At 41.2% G+C, this 27,500-nt stretch overlaps 1 protein-coding gene and 1 pseudogene across 4 annotated transcripts in view; one reads left to right on the plus strand and one right to left on the minus strand.

The window, feature by feature from the left end:
• The window catches only part of Ankrd12 (ankyrin repeat domain 12), a 102,133-nt gene that overhangs the window by 27,071 nt on the left and 47,562 nt on the right, over positions 1-27,500 (minus strand). For 3 of the 4 annotated variants that reach the window (XM_021185699.2, XM_021185702.2, XM_029471306.1), the window contains 2 exons: positions 24,709-24,851; positions 21,452-21,599 (listed from right to left, as the gene is read on the minus strand). In XM_021185699.2, the coding sequence (XP_021041358.1) occupies positions 21,452-21,599; positions 24,709-24,851 (291 nt within the window). Of the gene's footprint in view, positions 1-13,985; positions 14,066-21,451; positions 21,600-24,708; positions 24,852-27,500 lie in introns of those variants that run through there. The other variant, XM_029471308.1, reaches the window with a different exon arrangement.
• LOC110283886 lies at positions 4,489-8,757 on the plus strand (annotated as a pseudogene).

The following is a 27,500-nucleotide window of genomic DNA, read 5'->3' on the forward strand; positions in this document are numbered from 1 at the left end:
ATCTATGGTAATTGAGAGTTTTGCTGGGTATAGAAGCCTGGGATGGCATTTGTGTTCTCTTAGGGTCTGTATGACATCTGTCCAGGATATTCTATTTTTATTTAGTGTATTTGTTGTTCTGATTATTATGTGTTGGGAGGAATTTCTTTTCTGATCCAGTCTATTTGGAGTTCTGTAGGCTTCTTGTATGTTATCCCTTTTTAAAAACATTTTTAGTTTTCAACCTTTCAGAATTTAAGATAGACTTTATAAAACTGTTTTTGACACACAAAATAATTCCTGTAAAGTTATTTAACTCAACTTATTCTCAACATCTTATTTGGAAAATAGGAGGAAAATAAGATGCAACTGTTAAATTTTATGTTATTTTATCTTTCTTGTCTATAAAAAAAAATCATCCGTATTTTATTTTTAGCAAAAACCTTTAAATACATTTGAAAGTTGTTCTTATATATCTCAAGGCAATTTGAGTGCAAACAGAGACATTAAAGAATGGCTCTACTTACCATAAATTGCATTTTCTCTTTAAATTTTGTTTTTCAAGTCAGGGTTTGTGTGACCCTGCCTGTCCTGAACCTCACGCTGTGGAGCCAAGCTAGCCAAGCTAGCCTCAAACTCAAGAGACCTGCCTGCCTCTGCCTCCTCATATCCAAATCATGCATCACCATGTAAATGGTCAAGCAAATAGCCAGGCACTCATGATGCATGCCTTACTCCAGTACTCAGGAGGCAGAGGCAGGTGAATCTCTGACTCCAAGGCCAGCCTGGTCTACAAAGTGAGTTCCAGGACAGCCAGGGCCACACAGAGGAACTGTCTTGAAAAACCACAAAACCAACCAACCACCACCAACAAAATAACCCCAAAAGGGGTTAAAAGGTCAAGGCAGGCAACCATAGCAAGTGTGACAAATGAAGATATGAAGGTATATATTAAGTTCCTTTCTCAAAAATCTCTAAAACAATGAGCTAAGGGATTTTGATGTGATACTTATATATCAGTATTTAACAAAATGCTTACACGTTAAATGTCTAATACATTAAGTCAATAGACATTGGGCATTTGAACAGATTGCCTTATTCATTACACAAAAAACCCCACAAGTATTCTGTCAATATCTATACTGTAGAAGCAATGATGACTCTGTATTAAGAGTCTGAAGTCAGTCTATCATCTTTCCTCCAAAATTTAACTGGGTTGGATTTGTTGGTTCTTTTCCACTGCCCTAAAAATCAGGATTAAAAACATTCAACTCACAACTTTCCCTTCCACAACAGCCAGCTTGAAGCCAGCATTTTCTATCTCTGTGGTGTAGCAATGAATCCCATTTCTCAATGTAAAACTCCTCATGTTAGGATAGGGAGATGGTTCTGTGTAAACATGGCTGCTGCCAAGCCTGACAACTGGTACTTAATCCCTGGAACCCATGATGGACAGAGAGAACTGATTCCAAAAACTTGCTGTCTGACTGCACAGATGTGCTGTGACACATGTCTACACTCATACACACAGTCTTCAAGTTTCAACACTGAAGTCTTGGTCTGCAGGCTATACTTAAATCCATCTTTGCTCTACTCCCATGGGACTATCTCAGCCCAGCCTAGCCCAAGCTACCTCATGGTCAGAATTATAGGTCATAATGCATGTCTTCTCATTTCATGAGTTTCCCACTCCCACAATTTACTATTGACCTTCATATTCACGAAGCAAACATCTGACCTTTGTGACAACTCTTAGTATAGTCAATGAAGGGATTTGCAAGCAAATCCATGTAAGGCTGTTTACAGTGGCTCACTGAGTTAGGATGCTTTGACTTCAGTGTATTCAACAATTTCACCTTTCAGTCCTTCTTCTGTATACAGCAGCCATACTACCATGCTACTTCTGTGTCTGTGTCCTACAATGTTCATGCTTACTTCTGTAGATTCTAATAATTTATTCCCTATTTTTTATCAACCTACCTCTATGAGATATTTAAGATTCATGATTAAATGCAGGGGTGCAGGGTCAAGATTTATGCACAAAAACATACATGCATGCACACACACACACACAGAGTACTGTGAGTAATCTGCTGGGAAGAAGAGGCAGTTTGTCTTCACAATATACCTGCATTAGCATGCACCTTGTTAAGTTTAGTGATTAGGAAGCAATGTTAACTCCCAGTTACTCCCTCCCTACCACACGGTTGGAGTCACTCCTTAAGACATTCGTTTTAATTCCAGGTATCTACAACAGGAACTGTCCATTTTCAGGAAAAGGCAATGGGTAGAGGAAGCGGGATCTGTTCCACAACATTTCTAATGCGCTCTGCATAGTCTAATGAACCCTTAAGCATGTGTGCAAGCCTACACAAGACAGAACTTCCTGAAAACATATAAAAAGCATATACCACGGCTGGAGAGATGGCTCAGCAGTTTTAGGAGCACTGGCTGCTCTTCCAGAGGACCCAGGTTCAGTTTGCAGCACCCACATGGAAGCTCCCAATCACCTGTAACTCCAGCTCCAAGAGGTTTGTCACACTCTGCTGGCTCTGGCTTCCATGAGCTCCTACAATGATCGTGGTGCACATATACACACAGATGTGCAGACATACACACATCTAAGTAAAAATATGTTTAAAGGCTAAAAATAAGTAAAATACTTAAGAACATTCTTCTTTTTTTTTTTTGGACAGGGTTTCTCTGTGTAGCCCTGGCTGTTCTGGAACTCACTCTGTAGACTTAGGCTGTCCTCGAACTCAGAAATCCACCTGCTTCTGCCTCCCAAGTGCTGGGATTAAAGGCGTGCACCACCACTGCCCAGCTAAGAACATTCTTTATGTTTACCAAACATTTATAATAGGAAATTCTATAATGCTTAGCATATAGTAGATGACTAATACTGAATAAATGTACAAAATGTAAATTTTAGAACTGCATCAAGGCATAAAGAAATTAAGTAGCAGAAGCTGGAGAGACGATTCAGAGGATAAAGCTACTTGTAGCTAAGAATGCTGATCTAAGTTTGAGCCACCATAAGAGGAGGAAAAACTACCACAAGTCGTCCTATGATCTCCACAGGCATGCCTCATATGCTATGTGTACCCATCTCTCAATAAAAAAATAAAGTGTTAAATTGTGGCAGTGCTTATTTGAAAATTATGGACAAATGGTTGGAAATGGTTAAATGTACTGGCTGGTCTTCCAGAAAAACCCCGGTTCAGTTCCAAGCACCTACGTGGTGGCTCACAAACTGTCTGTAGTTCCAGTCCCCTCTTCCGACCTCCACTGGGGCACAGATATATATGCAGGCACAACACCCATTCAGATAAAAGAAATTAATACATTTTTTAAAAGGAAATTATAGGCAAAATTAGCATATAAATAATTTTAATGCTACATATAGAGAATTGAATTAAGGTCCATACTAAGTGCTAGAGACTTATTCTGAAAGTTAGCTAATCATGAGAAAAATTAAGAAAAGTGAAAAAAACATACCCCACACTGAAGTTTTAGTGTCTATTCCTGCTTAATTCCTAGTAAAATCCTCTTGTAAAGCAAGTTTCCTTTAATACTGAAATCACTGTTTGTAGACATGTGGAGACATTTTTAATTTAAAAAAAATTATTTATTTATTTATTTATTAAAAAACTTTATTTATTTATTTATTTATTTATTTATTTATTTATTTGTAGCTGTCTTCAGACACACCAGAAGAGGGCATCAGGTCTTGTTAGAGATGGCTGTGAGCCACCATGTAATTGCTGGGATTTAACCACTGAGCCCTCTCTCCAGCCCTATGTTAGAAATTTTGAATTTGAGATAAGAAAACTTAATTTTTAAAAACTCATCTAAAATCATGAAAGTGCAGTAAGCACGACTCTGGAAAGTTTAAAGGCCCAGGTGCCATGCAAGTCTATATCGTGGGCTGTGGTGCACAGGAAAATGCACAGTAAAAAGGTCTGTGTGAAGCCGGGCGTGGTGGCGCACGCCTTTAATCCCAGCACTCAGGAGGCAGAGGCAGGCGGATTTCTGAGTTCGAGGCCAGCCTGGTCTACAAAGTGAGTTCCAGGACAGCCAGAGCTATACAGAGAAACCCTGTCTCAAAAAAACCAAAAAAAAAAAAAAAAAAAAAGGTCTGTGTAGTCTCCCACTAAAGACTGTTTTGTCTGTGTTTCTACACCTCAGAGATCAATATGTCTCTAAGGCTCAATACCTTTTTTTAAATATTAACAACTGTGGGTGGGGGCGCAGTGGCAGGAGAGATGGTTCAGTGGTTAAGTGCTGCTCTTCCAGAGAACTCAGGTTTGATTCCCAGCACATGATGGCAGTCCACAAATTTTCTGTAACTCCAGTTCCAGGGAACTGATGACCTCTTCTGGTCTCTAAGGATACCAGGCATGCATCTGATAAACAGACATACATGCAAACAAAGTACCCATATACATTAACAACTTAAAATATGCATGTTTGTTTTTATTATCTATGATGGGTGCTCTGCTTGCATGAATGTTTGTGAACCGCACGTACGCTGTACTACAAATGATAGAAGATGGCATCAGAGTCCTGGAATTGGAGTTCTGGGATATGGTGAGCATCCAGGTGATGCTCCCAAGCACACTGAAACCTCTGAACTGCTAAGCCTCCTCTCCAGCACCGACCCCCCACCCCCCCTCCCCCGGCCCACCTTATCGTTCAAGGTAAGGTCTCTCTCTTACTGAACCTGGGGCTGACTTGGTTGGACTAGTCAGCCAATATAACCCAGGATCCTTCTGCCTCTGCCTTTCTAGCACTGAGATTATAGGTCTGCACACATACATGTGCTACCTATGGAGGACCGGGTTTAAATCTGGGTGCTGGAGATCAAACCTAGCTCCTCCCCCCCCCTCCGCCCCACCCAGCCCCTGCCAGGTGAGGTACTTGCTGTTGACCCTGAAAGATGTGGAAGCCAGGAATACTAAGAGTGGTGAGCCTGTGTGGTTAATCAATCTATTGTTACAAGGAGCAGGGAGAGACTATCCGAGCTACTCCAGACATCAATCTCTCACATCACAGTTTAGTGAGGATGCCTCTCCCACCAGTTTCCCTCCCCCATCCCACCTGTGTCTTCACAGTTCTTTTCTTAGCATAAGGTATTTAACTAAAATGGTTTTATTAACATTGGGAATTCTTCTAAGACAAAAGTCTCTGCATTTGGTCTGGTGCTGTAAACTGTTGGACTCGGGGCTGGAGAAGAGGCCTGCAGCTTTCAGAGCACTTGCTGCTGCTGCAAAGGTCCTGAGTTAGGCTCCCAGCCCTAACACTGGGTGGTTTACAAGAGCTCAAAATTCCAGATCCTGGGTATAAGATGAACCCTACCCGTCTCTGCGTTACATGGTGCACATTCATACACTCAAGTACACAGACAGACAATAAAATAAAATAAATCTGTTAAAAAGTCGTAAGCTATAGCTAAGTGAGTGAATGGTTTCATTCACTTTACAATGGTTATTGTCCTTTTCACATAAAAGCAAAATAGTTCATGATAGAAAACCAGGAAAACAGAATTGGTCAATCACAAGAATTAAATTCTATAGTAATGCTACTACCCAAGAGAACGACACTTATAACTTAATTTTCATATTTAATTTCCACTTACTGAAGTTAGAATGAACACAGTAACTGTCTAACCCTAAGGCCTGCCCTCTGCCCTCTGTCCTCCCAGTATGCTGACTGATGACTTCAGCCATGCTGGAAAGCCCACATACTCTGACCTTCTGGCACATCTACCCTGAGATAGTCCCTGTAGTTCTTTGTTCCCCTTGCTCATCAGGAAACAAAAAAGCCTTTTCATCACTGACAGTGCAACGTAACACACGGTTTAGTTTAAATCCGTGTATGGGGGGACTTTACTTTCTGAGATAACCTAACTATGAAACCCAGTCTGGCCTTGAACCTCTGAACCTCTCCTGCCTCAGCCTCCTAAGAGCTAGGACTAAGCTGCCCATCAGCACAACTGACATATAATTCCTTTGAAGATTTACTTTTAATTACACGTATATTGTGTCTGTGTGTGGGTGTGTGCATGTGCATGTAGGTGCCTGCAGATATCAGAATTTGTATTACAGGCAGTTGTGAGGTGCCTGCTGTGGGTGCTGGAAACTGAACTCAGGTCCTTTGGAGGAGCAGTACACATTCTTAATTACTGAGCTACTTCTCTAGTCCCAACATATAATTTCTTGATAACATTGCCCACAAAAATTTCAATATTCAGCTCTAAGATGCTAGATTATTGCTATTATCCTAGAAATTTTCATGAAAATTTTAATCTTAGTCTTTATGTTTATGTAGTGTTTTCTTGTTTTATCCATAAAATTGTGATGTGCATCACTAGTTTTGTGTATTTTAACTATTTCTTCTCTTCCATAAAAATAATCCAAAACTGGTTGTGTTAGTTTTCACATTCAATTTTAGCACTCGGGAGACTAAGGCAGGAAGGCTCCTGACACGCTCAAGGCTGGCCTGGGGTGCATGGCAAGACTTGTTCTAAAAAAATAGAAAATAGAAAGAATGGAGGGAAGGGAGGAGGAGAGAGGGAAGGAGGAGAGAGGGAAGGAGAAGGGAGGGAAGGAGAAGGGAGGGAAGGAGAAGGGAGGGAAGGAGGAGAGAGGGAAGGAGGAGAGAGGCAAGGAGGAGAGAGGGAAGGAGGAGGGAGGGAAGGAGGAGAGGGGCAAGGAGGAGAGAGGGAAGGAGGAGAGAGGGAAGGAGGGAAGGGGAGGAGGAGAACGAGAGGGTGAATGAGAAGCATGTCTGTAACTTCATACCTGTGTGGCTGAGGTAGACTGGGAGGGTCAGGGCCATATGCTTTATGATCTTGTTTCAAAAAAAAAGCTCTTTGTCCTAAAATACAAGTCTTCTATTACAAAAACAGTGACAAAACCAAGCAACTTACTTCCCAACATGTGTCTTTCTGCATTATGAAAACACTAAGTCCTGGATATATTTGTAAGTGCCTTTTTTCCTTATATTTTCAGTGCCTTTGTTTTCTGTATGTCTCCCAGGTTGCCCTTGTTTTAGATTTCAAATCAGATCTTCAGCAATGTTTGGTCTTAGTAACCTATGTCAAGGAGTAGTCTGGCTTCCGAAGACTGACAACAGCCTTTGGGAGATATGGCTCTGGGGTCGCTGGTTTCTGCTTTCTCAGGATATTGAGAACTTAACTCTTTTTCTTTCTCTGTCATTCAAAATCTGCAGGATCAACTGTTCTAGTTTGTTCATCTTGGGACTCCCTCTATTTCACCCAGCTGATTTTCCTCCTGTCTCTGTATTTCTTTTCATACTAATAAAGGGAAAAAAACAGTAGTCGAAGGAACCCCTAAGTGAGAGAGCTGTCAGCCGTAGCTGGGATTATCTCTAACGTGGAGACTGTGCTCTAGACAGTCTGGTTGAATTTTAGACTTTCTGGCGCCTCCTAGGGAAGCACCTGTTATTTGTCTATTCCGAGTTGTTCCTTTGTCCGGCATGAATCAAAATTAGTATTTTTAAGACTCACCTAAGCTAGGTATGGTGGTGCACACCTTTAATCCCATCACTGGAGAGTCAGAGGCAGGTAGATTTTTATGAGTTCAAGGCTATCCTGGTTTACAAAGCATCTAGGACAGGAGTTCCAGGCTCTGTTACACAGAAAAACCCTGTCTCAAAAATAAAAACAAAAACAAAAGAACTCCATAAATATAACTTATGCTACCTAGACAAGGAATTAAACATTAGAAAAACACTGGCTGCATTTTAAAAAACAAATCTTGACGTGTTTCACATCAGATTAAGAACTGTAGGTGAAAAAGAGAAAGTGTCTGTCCGTCCCTCCTGCTCTCAGCAATGTCCTGTATTACAGGCTGGTGTCCAGTTCCTAATCCTTCTGTTCCCACCTCTTGGATGCTGGGATTGCAGGCATACAACACATCTGCTTTATACAGTGTTAGGAATCCAGCCTGGGCTTTGTGTGTTCAAGAGAAGCACCCTACAAACTTAACCACACCCCAGTCCTTCTGTAGGCTCTTGAATTTGTATTTGTAAACCTCAATTCTCCAAACAAATAATACGTGTTCTGATTTACCACAGAGGAGGAAAGATGTCATGTGCATTTGGAGAGGCTTGTCAGGTGTAACTGACTTTCTTTTCACTTTACTTCTGCAATAATTGGTACTGGGAATAGAATTACCACTCAGTGTTTCTGGATGACACAGAAGCAAAAGGATATGATCAACAGCTAGAAACTATGATTAAAAGTAAAACCTATATTAGAAATAAACTGCTGGCTGCAGAAGGGGCAGACCCGCAGCACTCTCCATCCCTTGCCCTTCGCTGTTGCCTCTGCTCGGCACCATGAACCACACTCTCAAGCCTTCATCATGGCTGCCAGTGGGGGACAGGCCCCAAATTACGAAAGAATCAGGGAAGACTATGAGGTGGCTGAGCTGGGGGGCACCCCACAGATCGGCTTCTGTCAGAACTACTGTGATCAACATGTCCAGAGAAGTGTCTGTGCCTGACCATGTGGTCTGGTCCCTGTTCAATACACTCGTCATGAACTTCTGCTGCCTGGGCTTCATTGCCTATGCCTACTCTGTGAAGTCTAGGGACCGGAAGATGGTGGGTGATGTGACTGGAGCCCAGGCCTTCGCCTCCACTGCTCAGTGCCTGAACATCAGCACCTTGGTCCTCAGCATCCTCATGGTTGTTATCACCATTGTTGCTGTCGTTGTCATTGTTCTTAACGCTCGAAATCTTCACATTTAGAGGATTTTGACTTCCGGCACTGATGCTTCCCCATCCGCAGCTGTGTCCTTCCTTGCCCGGCCCTACACGCAGCTGTAACACTCATTTATCGATCCACAGTGGATTCAATAAGGTGCACTTGATATCCACCCCCCCCCCAAAAGAAAGAAAGAAAGAAAGAGAGAGAGAGAGAGAGAGAGAGAGAGAGAGAGAGAGAAAGGAAGGAAGCAAGCTGCTTCCTGGTTTGATGGTGAAAATCAAGTGTAGCACCTGCCCCTATCCTGACCACCACCAAGGACTGCAGTGCTCTACACATGCCCCGTAATTACTCATCACCCAACTCTTTTATGTCAGCATAACACAAATTAATTCTACAAAGATGGTATTTGTATTTCTCTGAGAATAGGACAAATATCACTACAAAAAATTGACATCACTAAAGAAAAGGGACAAAAATCATCCAGGGTCAGCTATTCTATATGAATACATAAATCACAGGGATGTCCTTTTACCATTATTAAGAAAGGCATTGTTCTTTGGATAATATGAAACTGGTTAACTTGAATTCACTTAAATGCATGTATTATATAATCAGTATTATTTAAATGAATGGTCTCTTTTAAGGGTTCTTCTCAAAGGTATGTGTATATAGAGTTTTAACTAATCAGTAATAGTGCACTGCTGTAATTATGTCATGGATTTACCCCAAGAACTTACATTATATTAATTTGCAGCTATCCAGAGTACATGGAAGCTATGACTACAACTTCCCATTTATGTGTAATAAGCAACCCAAGGATATAAGACATGTTATTCCTTCTATGTTTCTCTTGTTAAAAAGTAACTAAGTTCCCGGAGGGGCATACATAAACCTGCTCCAGCATGCTTCTGGGGGTCTGTGCACTATGGGAGGGGATTAGTTCTTACACCCTCTGAGTTCCTGGAACTCAACCCAGGACATCAAGGTTGGCTTTAAGTGTCTTCACCTGCTGAACACCTGCTGAACCATATCATAAGTCTCAACATGTTACTTTTTGCTTCCTTTTCTTGAAATGGGGTGTCATTATGCAGCCCTGGCTCATCAATAACCGGCTACAAATACGTAGTTCATCCTGTACTAAATAATGGAATTTTGCAACATTAGGGAATTAGGCCTTCATTCTTTCTTCTCCCCTTCAACTTCATATATATTTTCCATTAACAATTATTTCACCTAGAATTACAAATTCTTAGGCTTTTGGCCTAGGCTGATAAATTATTGTTAATCTATATAGAATATATGATAAAATGTATATTAATTTGAAGTACTGACTTAAAAAAAGAACTAAACGGATATTGTTTAAGGCATTGGTAAGAGCAACCTGATCTTTATGCAAGAAAGTTTAAAAGTTACAATTCAAATATGTTTGTAAAGACAGCATACATGTTAATAAACCAGGTGAGACAGTATAGAGTATACTATCATGGACTTTTTGATATTTTCGTTACTAGGTTTCCACTGAGTGAGCAATATTCTACTGTGTGTAATAATGCATGCTTTCTCAATTTTCCATGCATAAGATTGCTAAATATTTCTCTATGCCCCAGTATTACAACATGCTAAATGTGAACAAGCATGGTGCTCACTACTGCTGAACATCCTCAAAGCAGAGGCAATCAAGAATGCTGCTAACTGTCTTGGCTTAATAAAATCAAGTTCTCAGGGTAAGAAATGGATTTCACCCTTTATAATCAGTCTAATCCTTTCTATATTTTAAATATACTAAAGCTATTACAACATGCCACTTGGAAAGAAACAAGAATACTATTTACATTTTAAACTTCACACATTAGAAAATCTTTAATTCTAGCATATCAATTAGAAATGCTTTTCCTTAAGATTTTTAAAAAATATTTTATGTGCCTGTGTAGGACCATGAAAGGCAGCCTGGTTTGAGCTAAGGCTGGAAATCCCAGCAATCCTGACAGACAGTATAGGCATTTTGCCACGCTCCTGGACACCAGGCTCCTGGCACGAGGCCACAGCTCTCCACAGGTTTGTGGCCATCAGTCAAGTAAGGGCAACGCCCCAGGCTCTTCCACAGTTAGAGGACATGACCTGTGGTCATGTAGCCTCAAGACAGATCTCCATTTTAATGAGGTACCTAAAGACCTGGAGGCTTAGCTAATAAACTCCCCTTCCTAGACACTCCTCCCTGCAATAGGTATTTAAACCTCAGACCCACCCCGAGAAAGTACGGTTCATCAGGATCTGCCGTGGGGATCAATGGAAATGGCCTTCATCTAAAGAGTGGGCCCCCTAATCTCCCACGGACAGCCTCTCAGCGCTCCTAGCCATGGCCTCCACCAAGCCAAGCCAGCTGCCCTCAGACAAGCGAAGGACTCTCTCATCCGCAGGAATCGGCCGGACCTCTCTCCTCTTTCCTCCTTCGGCCCCGGCTAGATCCAGCACGTGGGTCCCTACTCCGTTCTCAGTTCTTCCGCGGCTCCCAGTGGTGCCTGGGTGCTCAAGAGGTGGCGCCGGCCTCCGCGCAGGCCCTGGAACCTGTGAGTCAGCTCCAGCAGTCCCTGGTGACCCCAGACTGCGCTCCCCCAGCCCTGGAGCGGTGTCCAGCAGCTTCCCATCGCCCAACACCTACCTGGCGCCAGCATGGGGTAAACATAGTTAAAACTCCCTTCTCCTGCCACCACCAGTGGCCCAAACCTGTGGCGGAGTAGACGCGGAACACACCACAAACCCATCATGTCTTCGTGTTTTGCCTGCACCTATGTTTGTGCAGCAGTACGTGCCTGGTGCACAAGGAAGCCAGAAAGCAGCACTGGATCCCCTGGAACAGGAGCTACAGAAGGTTCTGAGCCTCCATTCGGGTGCTGAGAATCAAACCCAGATCCTCTGGAAGACAGCCAGCCCTCTAAACTGCTGAGCCATCTCTCCAAACCCCTAGTGCCTTTACTGTCTAAAATGTGGTATGCATGAAGTCTAAAGGCAAATATGTCGATATATTATTCACTTTAAAAACACCACAAAGAACTTCTTTCTATGGCTGTCATATTCCTAACTTTGCTTTGAAAAAAAAATTTTTTTTTGTTTTTGTTTTGTTTTTCAAAACAGGGTTTCTCTGTGTATCCCTGGCTGTCCTGGAACTCACTCTGTAGACCAAGCTGGCCTTGAACTCAGAAATCTGCCTGCCTCTCCCTCTCAAAGTGCAGGGATTAAAGGTGTGTGCCACCACTGCCTGGCTGAAAAATTTTAAGATTATGTGTCTATATTAATATCATATAGCCCATTTCACAAAAAATTCTGATATATTCTGACTTAAACTATTAGCTTATTTGGATCTCTTAATTGTTGTAAATCCACAAGTATGCACCAGTGCTTCATTTTTACATGGCCACTAAAATATAAAACTAAGGAAAATTGTCTCATAAAGTATGACGATATTTTGTCACAATAATACAATGTACTATCTTAACACTGAGAAATGAATCACAATCCTAGACATATTGTGTACTTCATGACCACACGCGGCCAGTGGAGACAAAGCATCACTCTCCTTTCGAAGGGCTCTCGTCTTACAGTAGACCCTAAGGGCAGTTTAGGAGGACAGAGCATCTGTTGGGTTAAGCCAAAAGGTACAGGTGATTCAAGTTTACAGCTACTTCTTTTTTTAAAAGATTTATTTATTTATTTTTATGTATGTGTGCACACTGCAGCTGTACAGATGGTTGTGAGCCTTCATGGGGTTGTTGGGAATTGAATTTTTAGGACCTCTGTTCGCTCGCTCCAATCAACTCCGCTCACTCAGTCCCTACTTGCTCCAGCCCAAAGATTTATTATTCTACATAAGTGCACTATAGCTGTCTTCAGACACACCAGAAGAGGGCGTCAGATCTCATTACAGGTGGTTGTGAGCCACCATGTGGTTGCTGGGATTTGAACTCAGGACCTTTGGTAGAGCAGTCAGTGCTCTTACCCGATGAGCCATCTCTCCAGCCCTACTTTTAAAAGGCCACCCAAGGAAGACATGGAGAAAGTGAATAATTCTCTTAACAATGACTGGCATTTTAAAATTTTCCACTGAGCACTCCTTAAATGAAAAGGCTGGAATAATGCAAACATTATTTGTAATGCTTATTGTTAATAAAGCCTCTAGCCTGGTAACTATCCAGTGTTGGAAAGAATGGAGGGGCACAATGTGGCACGTCTCCATCACCGTAACTATCATTCATAAGCAAGGGCATAACTACATTCTCAGCATAATCAAAGAGCGTTATTTGTAGTAAGATCAGGCAGAATTCAGAAGTGGTAGAAAGGATTTCTGCCTTAAGACGACATTGAGTAAGGCTGGGAAACAGACAAGGTGTGGTGGTGCACACCTTTAATCCCAGGATTGGGAGACAGAGGCAGGTGGATTTGAGTTTGGGGCCAGCTTGGTCTACCTAGCAAACTCAAGACCAGCAAAGAAACTCTCTAGAAAACAAAACAAAACAAGAAACAAAACAAAATAAACTAGAAAAGGCGGATATTGAAGAGGGAGGTATACAACTGAAGAAGAATTATGCAAATTTAAATACCATACACTTCTATCCAAGTAAGACGTACTAACCAGGACATGTATTCCTGCAGTGTTAGCATAAATGTCTGACCAACAGGGTACAGAACTGCCACTAAGATAGGTCAGTGTGCCACTCACTATACGTAGGACCTTGCACCACAAGTGGACTCAAGTGATGACATCAGTAACTATACACTGTTTCTCTCAGCAGATATTTTCTCAGAGCATTTTCCCTCATGGTGAAAACCAACATTCTGCACAGATTCCTTATCCTGGGCGTGGGGATTGGTATTAACAGCAAACAGTTTAAGGACAGCTTTGAGCAGAACTGGCATCAGCACAATATCTTATGGAATAAACTGCATATGAAATGCTACATATCTAACACTGATTTATTTGCTCCGAGTTTATCAAGGTGTGACATTCACAGACTTAGTTATCTTCTAATTTTGCAACACTTAAAGTGTATCTGTCACATGGATGGTATTTCTGAAGGAAAATCATGCTGTGAAATTTTCACATACAAATAATTATGGGCAGTTAAATTAATTGTCCATTAAAATGCATTTGGAATTTTGATTGGTTGAAGATTGATAATGTTGAGCTTAACAAGGACTTCATGTAAATTAAAGAATAAAATTTGGGTATTTCCATCAGTCTTCAGCAATCCCAGAATTGCTGTGTGATACTTACTGATAATTTTTGCATCATTCCTTGACGCACTTTGATCAAGCAATAATTCAGGCACATTCACCATGTGGAAAATAAATATTCTGAAAAATTAATACATAGCTGATGAACACAGGAAATAGTATCAGAGGAAAATTAAAAAGGTTCTATAAGATTTGTCCTACTCTAATTAAAATATGTACGTTCAAATAAAATAGCTTTTATCTGAAAAATCTCTTGCTGCACTTTGTCCTATGGAAGGTTTTTTTTGTTTTGTTTTGTTTTTTTGTTTTTCGAGACAGGGTTTCTGTGTAGCCCTGGCTATCCTGGAACTCACTTTGTAGACCAGGCTGACCTCGACCTCAGAAATCTGCCTGCCTCTGCCTCCCCAGTGCTGGGATTAAAGGCGTGTGCCACCACGCCCAGCTCTATGGAAGGTTTTTAACAAACACTGCTTTTCAAAGCTACGGCTTCTTGAAGAATCAAAATTAAAGAGTTCATAGCAATAATAGAACATGGCATATAAAATTTCCTACTTTTTTAAATCTTATTTTCTTATCAAAGACAATGAATTTCAACTCAAATCCAGATACTATTATACCCGGAAGGATGTGTAAAGAACTCCCAGGTATTACATAACAGACAGATTTGCAAATCAGTTAAATGTCAAAACTGACCACAAACAGTAGAGTTTCCTCAATTACCTCTACTGAGTAGCAGAAAGGCTTAGATGGAAGGAAAAGGAAGAATTGGTATTTAGGGTGACCCACAGGTATGTGGCTTCTGAGGACAGACAAGTGCTGCTGTCATTTAGAAAGAAAAGAACACAGTGGCATAAATGGTGGGGGAGGGGGAGCGAGTTTCCCTTGTGCACTTTAATTTCTGAGGGTCACTGAGGAAATAGAAGTGGCAAGATCCTGAGGCAGCTAAATTTAGTTCCTGAGGTTTAAGAGAGCAGTCTGGGGTTGAAAGGAAGGTTTGGAAGGTCTTAACCTGTGAGTGGTGGGTAGGTATGTGGAGCTTGTCAGGAAGGCTCCCTGGGGTAGAGAGGAGGATCCAGTGAGTGAAAATCTGAGCAAACCAACACGGCACAGAGGAAGGAAAAGGAGATTAAGATTGAGAACCAAACTTGGAATAAAGCAGTCTAGGAGCTGTAGAAAGTCAAGGTGGATTATGTCCCAGAAATCAAGACGTTAGAAAACTAAACAAAGAAACACAGCGTTTTCAAATTCCAGTTTGAAAAGAACAGAGCTACAACACTTTCCAGGATCTAGCAGTAGAAGAGCATCGGTGCTCTTACTAAAAATTAATTCCAGTGTAACAATTACAGACTATTAAAAATAAATAAGGGGCCGGAGAGATGGCTCCTTGGTTAGAACACTGGATGCTCTTCCAGAGGACCTGGGTTCAGTTCCCAGGACTCATATGGAGGCTCACAGCCATCTGTAACTCCATTCTAAGGAGATCCAATGCCACCTCTGACTCCACTGGGCACCAAGAATGCATGTAGTGTCCATGCATATGGGGCATAAACATACATGTAAGCAAACCCCTCACATCCATAACTGTTAAAGAAATCATCCAGGCCTCCCAGTGCTGCCTCTGCATCCAGACCTCAGCCCAGCTTCCTCAGCAGTCGACTGCACGTCCTCCCCAGATTATGACTCCTTATAATGTTTTACATGGAAAGGATTTAAGTACATATGTGAGCACAGGTTAAAAAAACCATTGCTCATGACAAGGAATGTAAATGTAGTTCAAGGATAAAGCACTTCTTAGTATGTGTGAGGGTCTGACTTTGATTCTCAGCTCCTCAAAAGCAAACCAAATCAAACTGTAATACCAAACAATGCTGGGCACTTAATAAGAATCAGCTATAAACTATGGCTCCCCATCTTAACTTCTCCAACCCGATACACATAAAGTCCTTCAACACACACCATGGACACGCCGAGTCTCGCATCAAGCTCCCAGTGATGCAGACTTTTAAATTCTTTAATACTATAATAACCACTGTATTCCCAGGAGTGTGCCTGACTAATAAAGGAGGCTGAGTATTTTAAGAATGTCTTGGTGAAGATGGGCTAGTGAGATGGCTTAGCCACTGTCACTAATAGCACTTGCCACAAGCCTCATGGCTTGAGTTTCATCCCTGGGACCCACATGGCTGAAGGAGAGTGCCAACTCTACTAAGCCGTCCTCCAACCTCCACATGCATTGCATGGACATGCACATGGACTTTTCCCTCTGATCCATCCTGCCTCTTATAAGTCATGAATAAAATTTAAAAATTCAAAAAGAATTTTTGTGTAGCAATATCTGAAATATCACAAAGTAGAATCTTCTAGAGCTATTCTGCTTCTGCTTCAGTTCTAGTAACCAGTTTTGGATAACTCACACAGTGACAGCTGACATCCCTGACCTTTCACCCACTCTTCTGTTAGACAGTCACTTTTTTGTTTTGGTTTGGTTTGGTTTTGGTTTTTCGAGAGACAGTCACTTTTGTACACTTGTTTATATGCACCATTAAGCTTTCCAAGTTTTTCTTTGTATCTCCTGTTTTCTTTTCTGAGGCTGGGTCTCACTACTGTAGTCCTGGCCGGCCTTGAATTCACGGAGGTCTGCCTCCTGCCTCGGCCTCAAGCACTGGGATTAAAGGTATGTGCTACTACACCCAGCTGCTTCGTCTTCTCAACACTTGCAGGTCTCTCTGGGTTTTGTTTGTTTTGACCTCACAGTAAGTCATATCTTGTTCAGGTATTTTAAATCTCTATAATTTAATTCTCCGGTTGTTTTAAAGTCACTGCATCTATTACTTATGTCTCCTCTCCTGTTTTACTCACAACTCTGTTCTTTTCTATTTTTGTTATGTAACAGCAAATATGACTTGTTTTATGTTATTTTCTAAAATAACAAAGCACTTTTAATATTCATTTACTTACAGAATTACCATGTTTCACTAGAATCTATAAGTATTTAATTTTTGAGGTGTCTCTTGTGTGTTTTACTGGCACCTGAACTCAGGGCCTCACGCATGTTAAGAAATACTTAACCAACCAAGACATAGTCTTACTCCAAGCCTTTCATCTCTAGACCCTTCTCCCTGTGGTCCAGACTGGACAGGGAACTAATAGACCTTCTGTCTTCTTGTATGATGGGACCACAGGCCATTTCTAAGACTTCCCATGTAATATCAGAATCTAGGTGCCCATTTTTGTTGATGAACTTAGAATTCCTACAGCTCTTTTATTTAGTGGGGTTAAATATGTGTTCACTGACCCTAACTATTCTCTCATATCTCCAGGCAACCCTGAGGGTTGTTATTTTTTTTATTAGCTCACAGCACCATGATATAGAGTAGTCCAAGGAGAAGGCGAGCTCCTCTCTGCCTGGTGAGCAGCTCAAGTACTGAGCAGAGGCAGCCTGTCTGCCACCCACAGATCTCAGTCCTAGCTGTGCCCATGGACTCACTCACTTGGATTAGACACAATCTCCCAGGGCCAGTCTCGTATTTCCTGAGCACAAGGATCTATGTACTTACAATATTTAATTTACATTTTTCACTAGAGGGCGAATTCACATCATTTCTGACCTCCACATTGATACCACAGCACACATGCTCTGCTCCCCACTACACATACTGAAGAAGTAAATAAATGTCTAAAATATTATTTTATCGAACTCCTGAATCTTACATGTGCCACTTACTTTGACTGAGTTTTATGTAAAATTCTTCTGTACAGTAACCCCCCATGCTTAAGTTTTTAGCGTTGCTTATTTGCTATAAAGCTTGACCTGCCTTTCAAGCGAGGATGGTACAGGATCTCCCTTTTCTGTTCCATACTCTAAGTCTGCTCAAGAACAAGGTCTGTGTAGGTTGGTACAGCCTTGGCCTTGCTGATAGGACGCTCTCATTGCAACCCGACACGCCCTTCCTGGCGTGCAGCTGGGTCCTGAGCACTGCAGACAGAACGTCTGTCTCCACAGACAATGTGAGAATGTGGGGTTTCTTCAGAAATACAAGGCACTTTTATATTCTGGTTCTTAAAATTTATTTGTTTTTATATACCTTGGTTTTTTGACTGCGTGAATGTCTGTGTGAGAGTATCAGATCCCCTGGAACAGGAGTTACAGTCAGTTGTGAGCTGTCCTGTGGGTGCTGGGAATTAAACCTGGGTCCTCTGGAAGAACAGCCAGTGCTCTTAACTACTTACCCATCTCTCCAGTCCCTACTCTCTCTATGTAATGGTTCATGCTTAATGCTTAGATATTATTAGCTCAGGCTCACAACACACTCATTTCCCCCTACATATTTACCTGAATAGTTTTCTAACACAAAGAAGTTCCCCAGTTTTAGGATTCCTATGGATTAGGCAAGATAGTGATTTCCCCCCCCCCTTATTTGCTTAATTAAAAAAAATAAACTGGTTCTCTAGCATTCTCTAATTATTACACAAAATATCTAAAATTATCATTATAAACCCATGGATTTAAATATATATCAAGAGTTCTCTAACTTTGCAGTTAATAATCTTATTAGGAGTTACAGAAACAAAGTGTGGAGCAGAGACTGAAGGAAGGACCATCCAGAAACTGCCCCACCTGAGGATCCATCTCAGATACAGTCACCAAACCCAGACACTATTGTGGATGCCAACAAGAGCTTGCTGACAGGAGCCTGATATAGCTATCTCCTGAGAGGCTCTGCCAGTACCTCACAAATAAAGAAGTGGATGCTCATAGTCATCCACTGGACTGAGCACAGGGTCCCCAAAGAGAAGGAGCTAGAGAAAGTACCGAAGGAACTCAAGGGGTTTGCATCCCCATAAGAGGAACAACAATATGAACTAACCAGTACCCCCCAGAGCTCCCTGGGACTAAACCACTAACCAAAGAAAACACATGGTGGGACTCATGGCTCCAGCTGCATATGTAGCAGAGGATGGCCTAGTCGGTCATCAATAGGAGGAGAGGTCCTTGGTCCCATGAAGGGGCCCAAAGCAAAAACCCAACAGCACTTCCTGCACCTATGTATTAGCTTTTATGGTATAAGCTGCCCTGGGGTAGACCCAACATATGAGAGATACCTGCACCAATATAAGAAGTGATTTGGAATAAGACTTCCATTTTGAATAGTGGTCTAGTAAAATTTAAATTCCCAAGACCTCCCTGGGACCTGACTTCCTCCTTGGCAGAAAGGACATGAACATTGGTAACTGACATCCTGGTTGACAAGTTAGGACGTGGATGTCAGACAAGGCAAGTCCCCTGCCACAGCTGAATACCTCAACCAATGGGAGCAGGATAAGTGTACAGCAAAGACATGTCCCTAAGGAAATTCCTTATCCCTAAATCCTGATTGGTGAAATAACTTGGCACAGATGTTTGTGGATTTTAGGTTTAAAAATCCTGTGGGATCTTAGGGTCATGGTTCAGTTCCCGAATCAGGACGTGGATCTGGTTGACCAGTCCTGGGGCGTATGCTCAATAAACTATCCCTGTCTGACTGAGATCAGTTTGTGAGACAATTCCTGAACCCCAACAAGTGTTCCACCTGAATGTATTTAACACCATGTGTGTTCCTGGAGTCCACGGAAGCCATAATAGGATACTGGTTATCCTCAAATGAGAGTTGTAATTGGTTGGGAATAGCCATGTGGGTGCTGGGTGCAGAACCTGGGGTCTCGCTAAGAGCAGCCTGTGCTCTTACCTGATGAGCCATCCCCCACCCCATAATGTGCCTTTTCAAGTTTACTGAACTTACTGCTTTTGTCTCCTCTTCACAAATGCTTTAGCTTTGTTTGATGCTTAAATTGCACTTCCCTTTGTAAGCATAATCTCTTCTATAAGTCAAATGATGATATTTATAAGTCACTTAGAGATCACTACGTAGTTCATGACCACTTCTGATCTTTATTCCACAGCTCCTTCATCATGTTATCCACAATCTGGCAGCAGTTCTTGACCAATGAGTGCATTTATAATACTCTGTCCAAGGTAATCAATTCCATACTCATTCTTTTAGTTGGCCTTCCACATGAAGAATAAAAGATAAAAATTTTTCTTCTTACTGGGTAGTGGTGGTGCACGCCTTTAATCCCAGCACTTGGGAGGCAGAGGCAGGCAGATTTCTGAGTTCAAGGCCAGCCTGGTCTACAAAGTAAGTTCCAGGACAGCCAGGGCACATCCAGGGCTACACAGAGAAACCCTGTCTCAAAAAAAACAAAAACAAAAACAAAAAACCAACCAAGTTTTTCTTCTTAACAACTATTTTCATATTATTACTTTTTATACATGGCTAAAAGTAAGTACACTTTTTCTTTTTCATTGTTGTTTGTTTTGTTTTTTGTTTGTTTTGAGACAGAGTTTCTCTGTGTAGCCCTGGCTGTCCGTCCTCTTGCCTCTGCCTCTTGGTGTACTGGGATGAAAGGCATGTGTCACCACCACCTGACTGCACTTTGGTATTTAATTCCTTATACGTAATTTAATATACAAAACCCACAACTCTATTTAGTTACAGGGATTGAAATGTTGTGAGGATACGGTCGTTTGTTTGTTTTTTCATTCACTTTTGCCTGAAACACAACAAATTCTTTCAATTTGAACTCAGAAAACTTTCTTCAACATGGGAAAATGTTTTCTGTAATATCTGTGAACCTTATTTTTAAAAATTCTAAGTATGCCAATGTTTTCTAACATATTCTTCTGAGGGGCTGGGGCTTAGCTCAGTAGTAAAGCGCTTACCTAGCAAGTACAGGGCCCTGGGTTCTGTCCCCAGCTCAAAAAATTTGTTTTAGATAGTTCTTTTTTAAAAATTATGTTTGTAGCGGGGCATGGTGGTGCATGACTTTAATTCTAGCACTCAGGAGACAGAGGTAGACAGATCTGCTCAAGGCCAGCCAGAAAAAAGAAAACATGACACCCTGTTTCAAACAAATAAAATGAAAAATGTAAAAGTAATATTAATACAACTTATATTTATAGAGAAATGGCTTATTAGAGCTCAATCACCCACTTACAGAAGCACGAGCTGTAAAGATGATTTATTAATGCCAGGAAAGGACATAAGATAGATAGATTGTTAGAGGTTAAGTAATCCCCGATAGGAGAAAAGCTGACAGCAGCAATGTAACAGAGCGCGCACGGCGAGAGGCTCAGTGAGGGGTTAGCAATGTAGTAGAGTTGTGGTGGAAATGGATGACAGACCACACTGGCTGCACTCACAGCACTCACAGCACTCACAGCTGGCTAATAACTAATAAGCAGCTAGCATTAGTGTAAGGTACTTATGTATAACACACCAGTGCACAATGTTCCACACAATACTGTGTTAAACTGAATATATATAAAATCTAAACTATTGCTGGGCTTGGTGGCACACAGCTGTAGTCCCAGCACTTTAGAAGGATGGGGCAGGAAGTTTCCAAGTTTTAGGCTAGCCTGGGCTAATTGGCAAAATCTCATCTCAAAACAGTAAGAAAGATACAAACCTGTATAACTTTCATCATCGCCAGACAAAGGCACCTCTCTTTTTAGCAGCAACTCCAACTCCTCTGTCTCTGCCACATCCACTGGCCGTTCTCCATGTTTATTAGCTTGGAATGGATTCCCGCCATGACGAAGCAACAATTTCACTATCTGCAATATCAAACAGGAAGAGGATCCCATCCTGTCACTTATTTCAAATTCTCATTCTTTTTTTTCTCCTGTATGTGCACTTTGTTTTCACTTGGTTGTGTACCACTTGTCTGCCTGGTACTCAAGGGAGTCTGAAGAGGGCATCAGATCCCCTGGTCCTTGCTGGAGTGACAGATGGTTATGAGTTGCCGTATGGCTGCTGGGAACTGAAGCAGTCATCCAGAAGAGCAGTGTGTGGTCTTTACTGCTTGAGCCATCTCTCAGGTCTCTCAAGCTACTCTCTGATAACGCAATATCCATTTGAATGTTATTTTATCGGCTCTATACCCATGAGTTACAGTATGTACTTGAAGTCAGTTTTCTTCTCCACTAGTTCCATTTGTATTAAACCTCACCCCAGCTGATGACCTCATCTACTATAAAGAAATGTTTTACTTAAATTTTAAATGGGAGTGGGAGTGGAACTGGAGAGCTGGGACTGGGGCGCCAGAGAAAAGGTTTCACAGCCTGGTCCACATAGAGTTCCAGGACAGCCAGGCTACATAGAGAGGCCCTGTCTGAAAATAAAGAAACAAAAAAGTGATTCTTGATCCTGTTGAAAGCTATCTATGATAATAGGAAGCAATCAAGGTAGGTAAAGAAAGTCTGTAAAAACACAAAATTTTTAACATAGGGCTGGAGAGATGGCTCAGTGGTTAAGAGCACTGACTGTTCTTCCAGAGGTCCTGCATTCAATTCCCAGCAACCACATGGTGGTTTACAACCATCCGTAATGGAATCCAATGCCCTCTTCTGGTGTGTTTGAAGACAGCTACAGTGTACTCATATACATAAAATAAATAAATAAATATTTTTTAAAAATTCTACCACAAACAAGCAACATTTTGCAAATAACCTCAGATACAAATACTAACAATTAGTTGCATTCAATTAAAACTTCTTAATATAACAGGCAACAAATGAAGAGATAAGGAAAAATTATGAGCCAAAAAATAAGATACCTAAAACATAACTAGGGGTAAAGCAACATAAAGACTGTAAATAAAGCACAATACTGGTGAGTAAGGGCACAGATGAGGCTATGCCAGCATCCTCTACCCTGACCAGGCCTTAGCACACAGACCTGCTCTCTTTCAACACCCCCCTTCTTTAGGAATACTTCATATGTTTCTTGAAATATTATGACTTCTATTGAGTTGAAAAATATTTTCTTAGCTTTAGTTCATAGGACACAGTACAGATATACAGGGATAAGAGCTTTTGGCAGCTTTTATTTTACTCCTTAGGCACAAAGAGAAGACCAAGGAGAAAACAGTACTGAAAACTTCTTAAACTGTGAAGGATGGAGAGATGGTTCAGTGGTTGGCAGCTCTTACTGTCCTTGCAGAGGACCTGGGTTCAGTTCCCAGCACCTAGATGGTAACTAGTTACCCTCTTTTGTCTCTGTAGGTTCCTGCACACACGGTGTTCATTCTCCCAGGCAGGCTTGCATGTATGTAAGTTAACATATATATGCATACCAACTTGAATGTGTATAAGTTACATATATATATATGTGTGTGTGTGTGTGTGTGTGTGTGTATGTATGCATATATATATATATATATTTATATATATATATATGCATGCATATTTTAAACTCAGTCTCTACAGAATACAGCAGAGCCCTTCTAGGAGGACTATAAACGTTACCAAGTGCTCAAATGTCAGCTTCTGAAAATACTGTGTATACATAGCATATTTTAAAACTTAGGGCCAGGCTGTGGTGGCACATGCCCTTAATACCAGCACTAGGAAGGCAGAGACAGGCCAATGTCTGAAAACTGGAAGCCAGCATCACCTATAGTGTTGAGTTCTAGGACAGTCAGTGCTTTTACACAGAGAAACCCTGTCTGAAAAAAAAAAAGCAAAATCAAACAAAAATAAATAAATAGAAACTTAGGGTCACAGAAATATGTACTAGTCACAAGGTATAATTCTACTTATGTGGCAAATATCTATCTACCCACTGAGCCACCATACCAACATTGCAATGTCTTCAATGAGAAAAATGGAAAAATACCTTACAGAAAATATTAATGAAGAAAATGGCACTTTTCATTTCTAAAAAAAAATACTCTGGTATTTATGACGTACAGCAATACAGAAGGAGCTTTCAGAGTTCTCACCACTGATGTTTCTGTAACATTTTCAATTTCAAGGTATGCTTGCATGTACAGTGTCTTGTCCTTTATAACATTCCCCTTCAAAAGGTATAATTTAAGGGCTAGGGAGATGACTCAGCAGTTAAAAGCTCTTGCTACTCTTACAGGGAATCAGGGTTCTGTTCCCAACCCCCGCATGGCAGCTCACAACAGTCTGAAACTCCAGTTCCAGGGACTCCAATGCTCTCTCCTGGCCCTCCCAGGCACTGCACACACATACATGGTGTGTACACACACACACAGGCAAAATACACATGGCCCTTACAGGCATGCACACACACACACACACACACACACACACACACACACACACACAGAGGCAAAATACACATACATGTTTTTAAAAGCTTTTTTTAAAAAAACTTAAATAAGATCACAGTAAACTGGCCAATCAAAAGTGAACCCGTCTTTTCACTGCAAATACAACCTGACAGCTACAGATCCTTTTACAAGGAGAAGCAGCCCAGCACAGGACTTCTCCTCTAAGTGTGTGTTCTAACCTTAGAGTGAGTAAGCGAGTTACCTAACAGGCCAGAGTCTTATAATAAAATGCCTGCAATTACATCACCTATTTGATTTGGGGGGTGGGGCTAGGGAATCCCTGGCTGGCCTGGAATTCACTGTGTAGACCAGGATGACTTCAAACTCAAAGAGATCTGCCTGTCTCTGCCCGGTAAATGCTAGGACTAAAGGTAATGCCTGGCTGTACACGGCTTATTTTATGGAAAAAAAAATGCTAAATCAAACTAAGTACAAATTAGAAGTCAGAAAATAGAATAAAATGGCAAATGAAATAAAGATGAGAAGAAGCAGTGACTGAAGCGTGAGCCCTGACACAAGCAGTGTGCTCCGTCCCTGCTGGCTGACCTGTGAGCAGACGCTAGCTTCCCCTTCACCATACTCACGTCTCTATGGCCACTGCTGGCAGAGTCATGGAGCGGGGTGTCATCATCCAGTCCTTGTGTGTTAACGTCTGCGCCAGCTGCTATCAGTATTTTAGCAACATCGTAATACCCAACATTGCAAGCTTCATGCAAAGGGGTCCAACCTAAAGTGAGAACATGAATTGGACACGGGTTCAAGAGAGATGCTTTCCACAGTCATCTACGTGTAATAGGAATTCTAAATCAAACATGAAACAGAAAGGCAGGGGAAAGAAAGAAGAAACTATTTAAAATATACAAGAATATCAATTTGGGGACTGGAGAGATGGCTCAGCAGTTAAGAGCACTGTCTACTCTTCCAGAGGTCCTGAGTTCAATTCCCAGCAACTACATGGTGGCTCACAGCCATCTGTAATGGGGTCTGATGCCCTCTTCTGGTGTGTCTGAAGACAGGGACAGTGTACTCATATAAATAAAATAAATGTATATTTAAAAAAATATATCAATTTTGCAGAACGTTCATTTGAGGGAATATTAATTTCAATGTAATGAGGCTAGAGAGATAGCTCAGCAGTTAAGAGCACTGCCTGCTCTTCTAGAGGTCCTGAGTTCGATTCCTAGCAACCACATGGTGGCTCACAACCATCCATAATGAGATCTGGTGCCCTCTTCTGGTGTGTCTGAAGACAGCTATAGTGTACTTATATACAATAAATAAATCTTTAAAAAAAATTCAATGTAACTAAATTATTTGATAAAATATCCAATTTATATAATATTAATATGGTTTAATTCATAATAATTATCTCAACTATATAAAAAATGTAGAAAAAAGACAAAATATGAATGACTTGGTCAGGAGTCGTTAAAAACCCTTTATATTTTATGTCTTTTATTTTGTTGATATAATCTTTTCTGGACTTAATGCTGTTTTTTTTTAATATTTAATTTTTTAAACTTATTTTTCTTTTTTTTTAAAAGATTTATTTATTAATATATATAAGTACACTGTAGCTGGCTTCAGATGCACCAGAAGAGGGCGTCAGATCTCATTACGGGTGGTTGTGAGCCACCATGTGGTTGCTGGGATTTGAACTCAGGACCTTTGGAAGAGCAGTCAGTGCTCTTACCTGCTGAGCCATCTCGCCAGCCCTTAATGCTGTTTTTATTGTATTTATTATTTTTTTAATTGTAAGGTTCGTAACAGCTGAGCCATCTCTCCAGCCCAATGTTGGTTTTAAGAAAAACAAAATTTATAACTTTGTTTTCATAATTAAACATGTGAGATATTAGAAAACACAAACAGCACTGACTATAATCCTATCACCCAGGAAGTCTTTTGATTTTTACATAATTCTTCCTGGCTTCCCCATATACATAGGCGAGGGTGGATGTTCAATCCTTTTTCTGAAGTGGTGTTTCTTTTTATTGCTAAGCTTTTCAAGAACACACAGCTGCTTTCTTTCTTCCAGATGCCACCTCCCTCAGCAGCCCAGGTCGACTTCAACCACCTTAGGATCTTCCTGAGCCCTGGGATCATGGGCACCACCGCACCTGGGCAGGGGAAGGCAGTAAACTGACTGAACAAGTTCCCCTCCTGGGGAATTGGCTTACATTGGCTTACAATGTTTCAACATTGTCCTTTATTCTGCTTATCCATTTTTTCAGATTAATACTTTAAAAATCTGTAAATGTGAACTCTTCAGGTGACCTGTAAGTATGCTTTAGGTAGCTAATAAGTATCATTCTGTACTGTACGAAAACATTCATAAGCAGCTACTAAGTAGCATTCCCTAAGGAGGGACCAGTGTCTTTCTCTCCCTTCTCTCCCTCCCTTCCTCCTAAGCTCCTCTCCTAGAGGTCCTCCTGCCTCTACCTCCACAGTGCTGGAAGTATGTGATAACTTCCAATTCTAAAGAAGACATGAAGAAAAGGGCCATTTCCTGTACTTTTTTGTGTTGAGAGGTTTGATTTTGAACTCCCTATATAGACAAGACTAGCTTCAAATTTGTAATCCTCCTGCCTTGGCCTCCCGAACTGCTAAGATTTATAGATGTATATCACTTTGCTTGGCTTTCATATACCCTTGGAGATATAAAATGATGGATATACAATTTTTAAAAGGTAAGCTGCCATTATTAAAAATAATGTTATGCATCTCCTTTAATATAGTAATTTCAATTCATAGCTATGAACAAATAAAAGAGCATTCACTACAGTACTGTTTAGGAAAAGCCAGGCTTGGTAGCACATGACTTCAGTCTCAGCACTCAGGAGGCAGAGGCAAGTGGATCTCTATGAGCTCAAGGCCACCCTGATCCACACAGGACAATCAAGAACAGGCTTCATAGAGAGATCCTGTCTTAAACAAGACAAAACAAAAATGACAAGAAAGGCTACGGCACTATTAAAGTAGCTAAAGACAAAGAAGTGAGGCCTGTGCAAGCAAGGAGAATTTCTACATTCTCATGTTTGACTGCTTACATTCCTAAGAACCATGCTGAGTAATTAAAACCAACAAAGGCTGGCAAGAAGGCTCAGCAAGCAAAGGTACTTAAGGAGCAAGTCTGGAGACCCGAGGTCAATGCCCAGAGCCTACATAAACGTGGAAGGAGAAAGATGACACCACAAACCTACCCTCAACTTCCACATGCGTGCTGTGGCTCTGCTCTTTCAAACACACTGATAACTCTAAGTACTGTCTTTCCTAGCTAACACTTGGAGTACTATATGGAATAGATATGGGGAAAGTGGGCATCCTTGTCTTGTCCCCGATTTCAGTAGGACTGCTTCAAGTATGTCTCCATTTAATT

Source organism: Mus caroli, chromosome 17, assembly GCF_900094665.2.
Source record: "Mus caroli chromosome 17, CAROLI_EIJ_v1.1, whole genome shotgun sequence".
In the NCBI taxonomy this organism is placed as follows: Eukaryota; Metazoa; Chordata; class Mammalia; order Rodentia; family Muridae; genus Mus; species Mus caroli.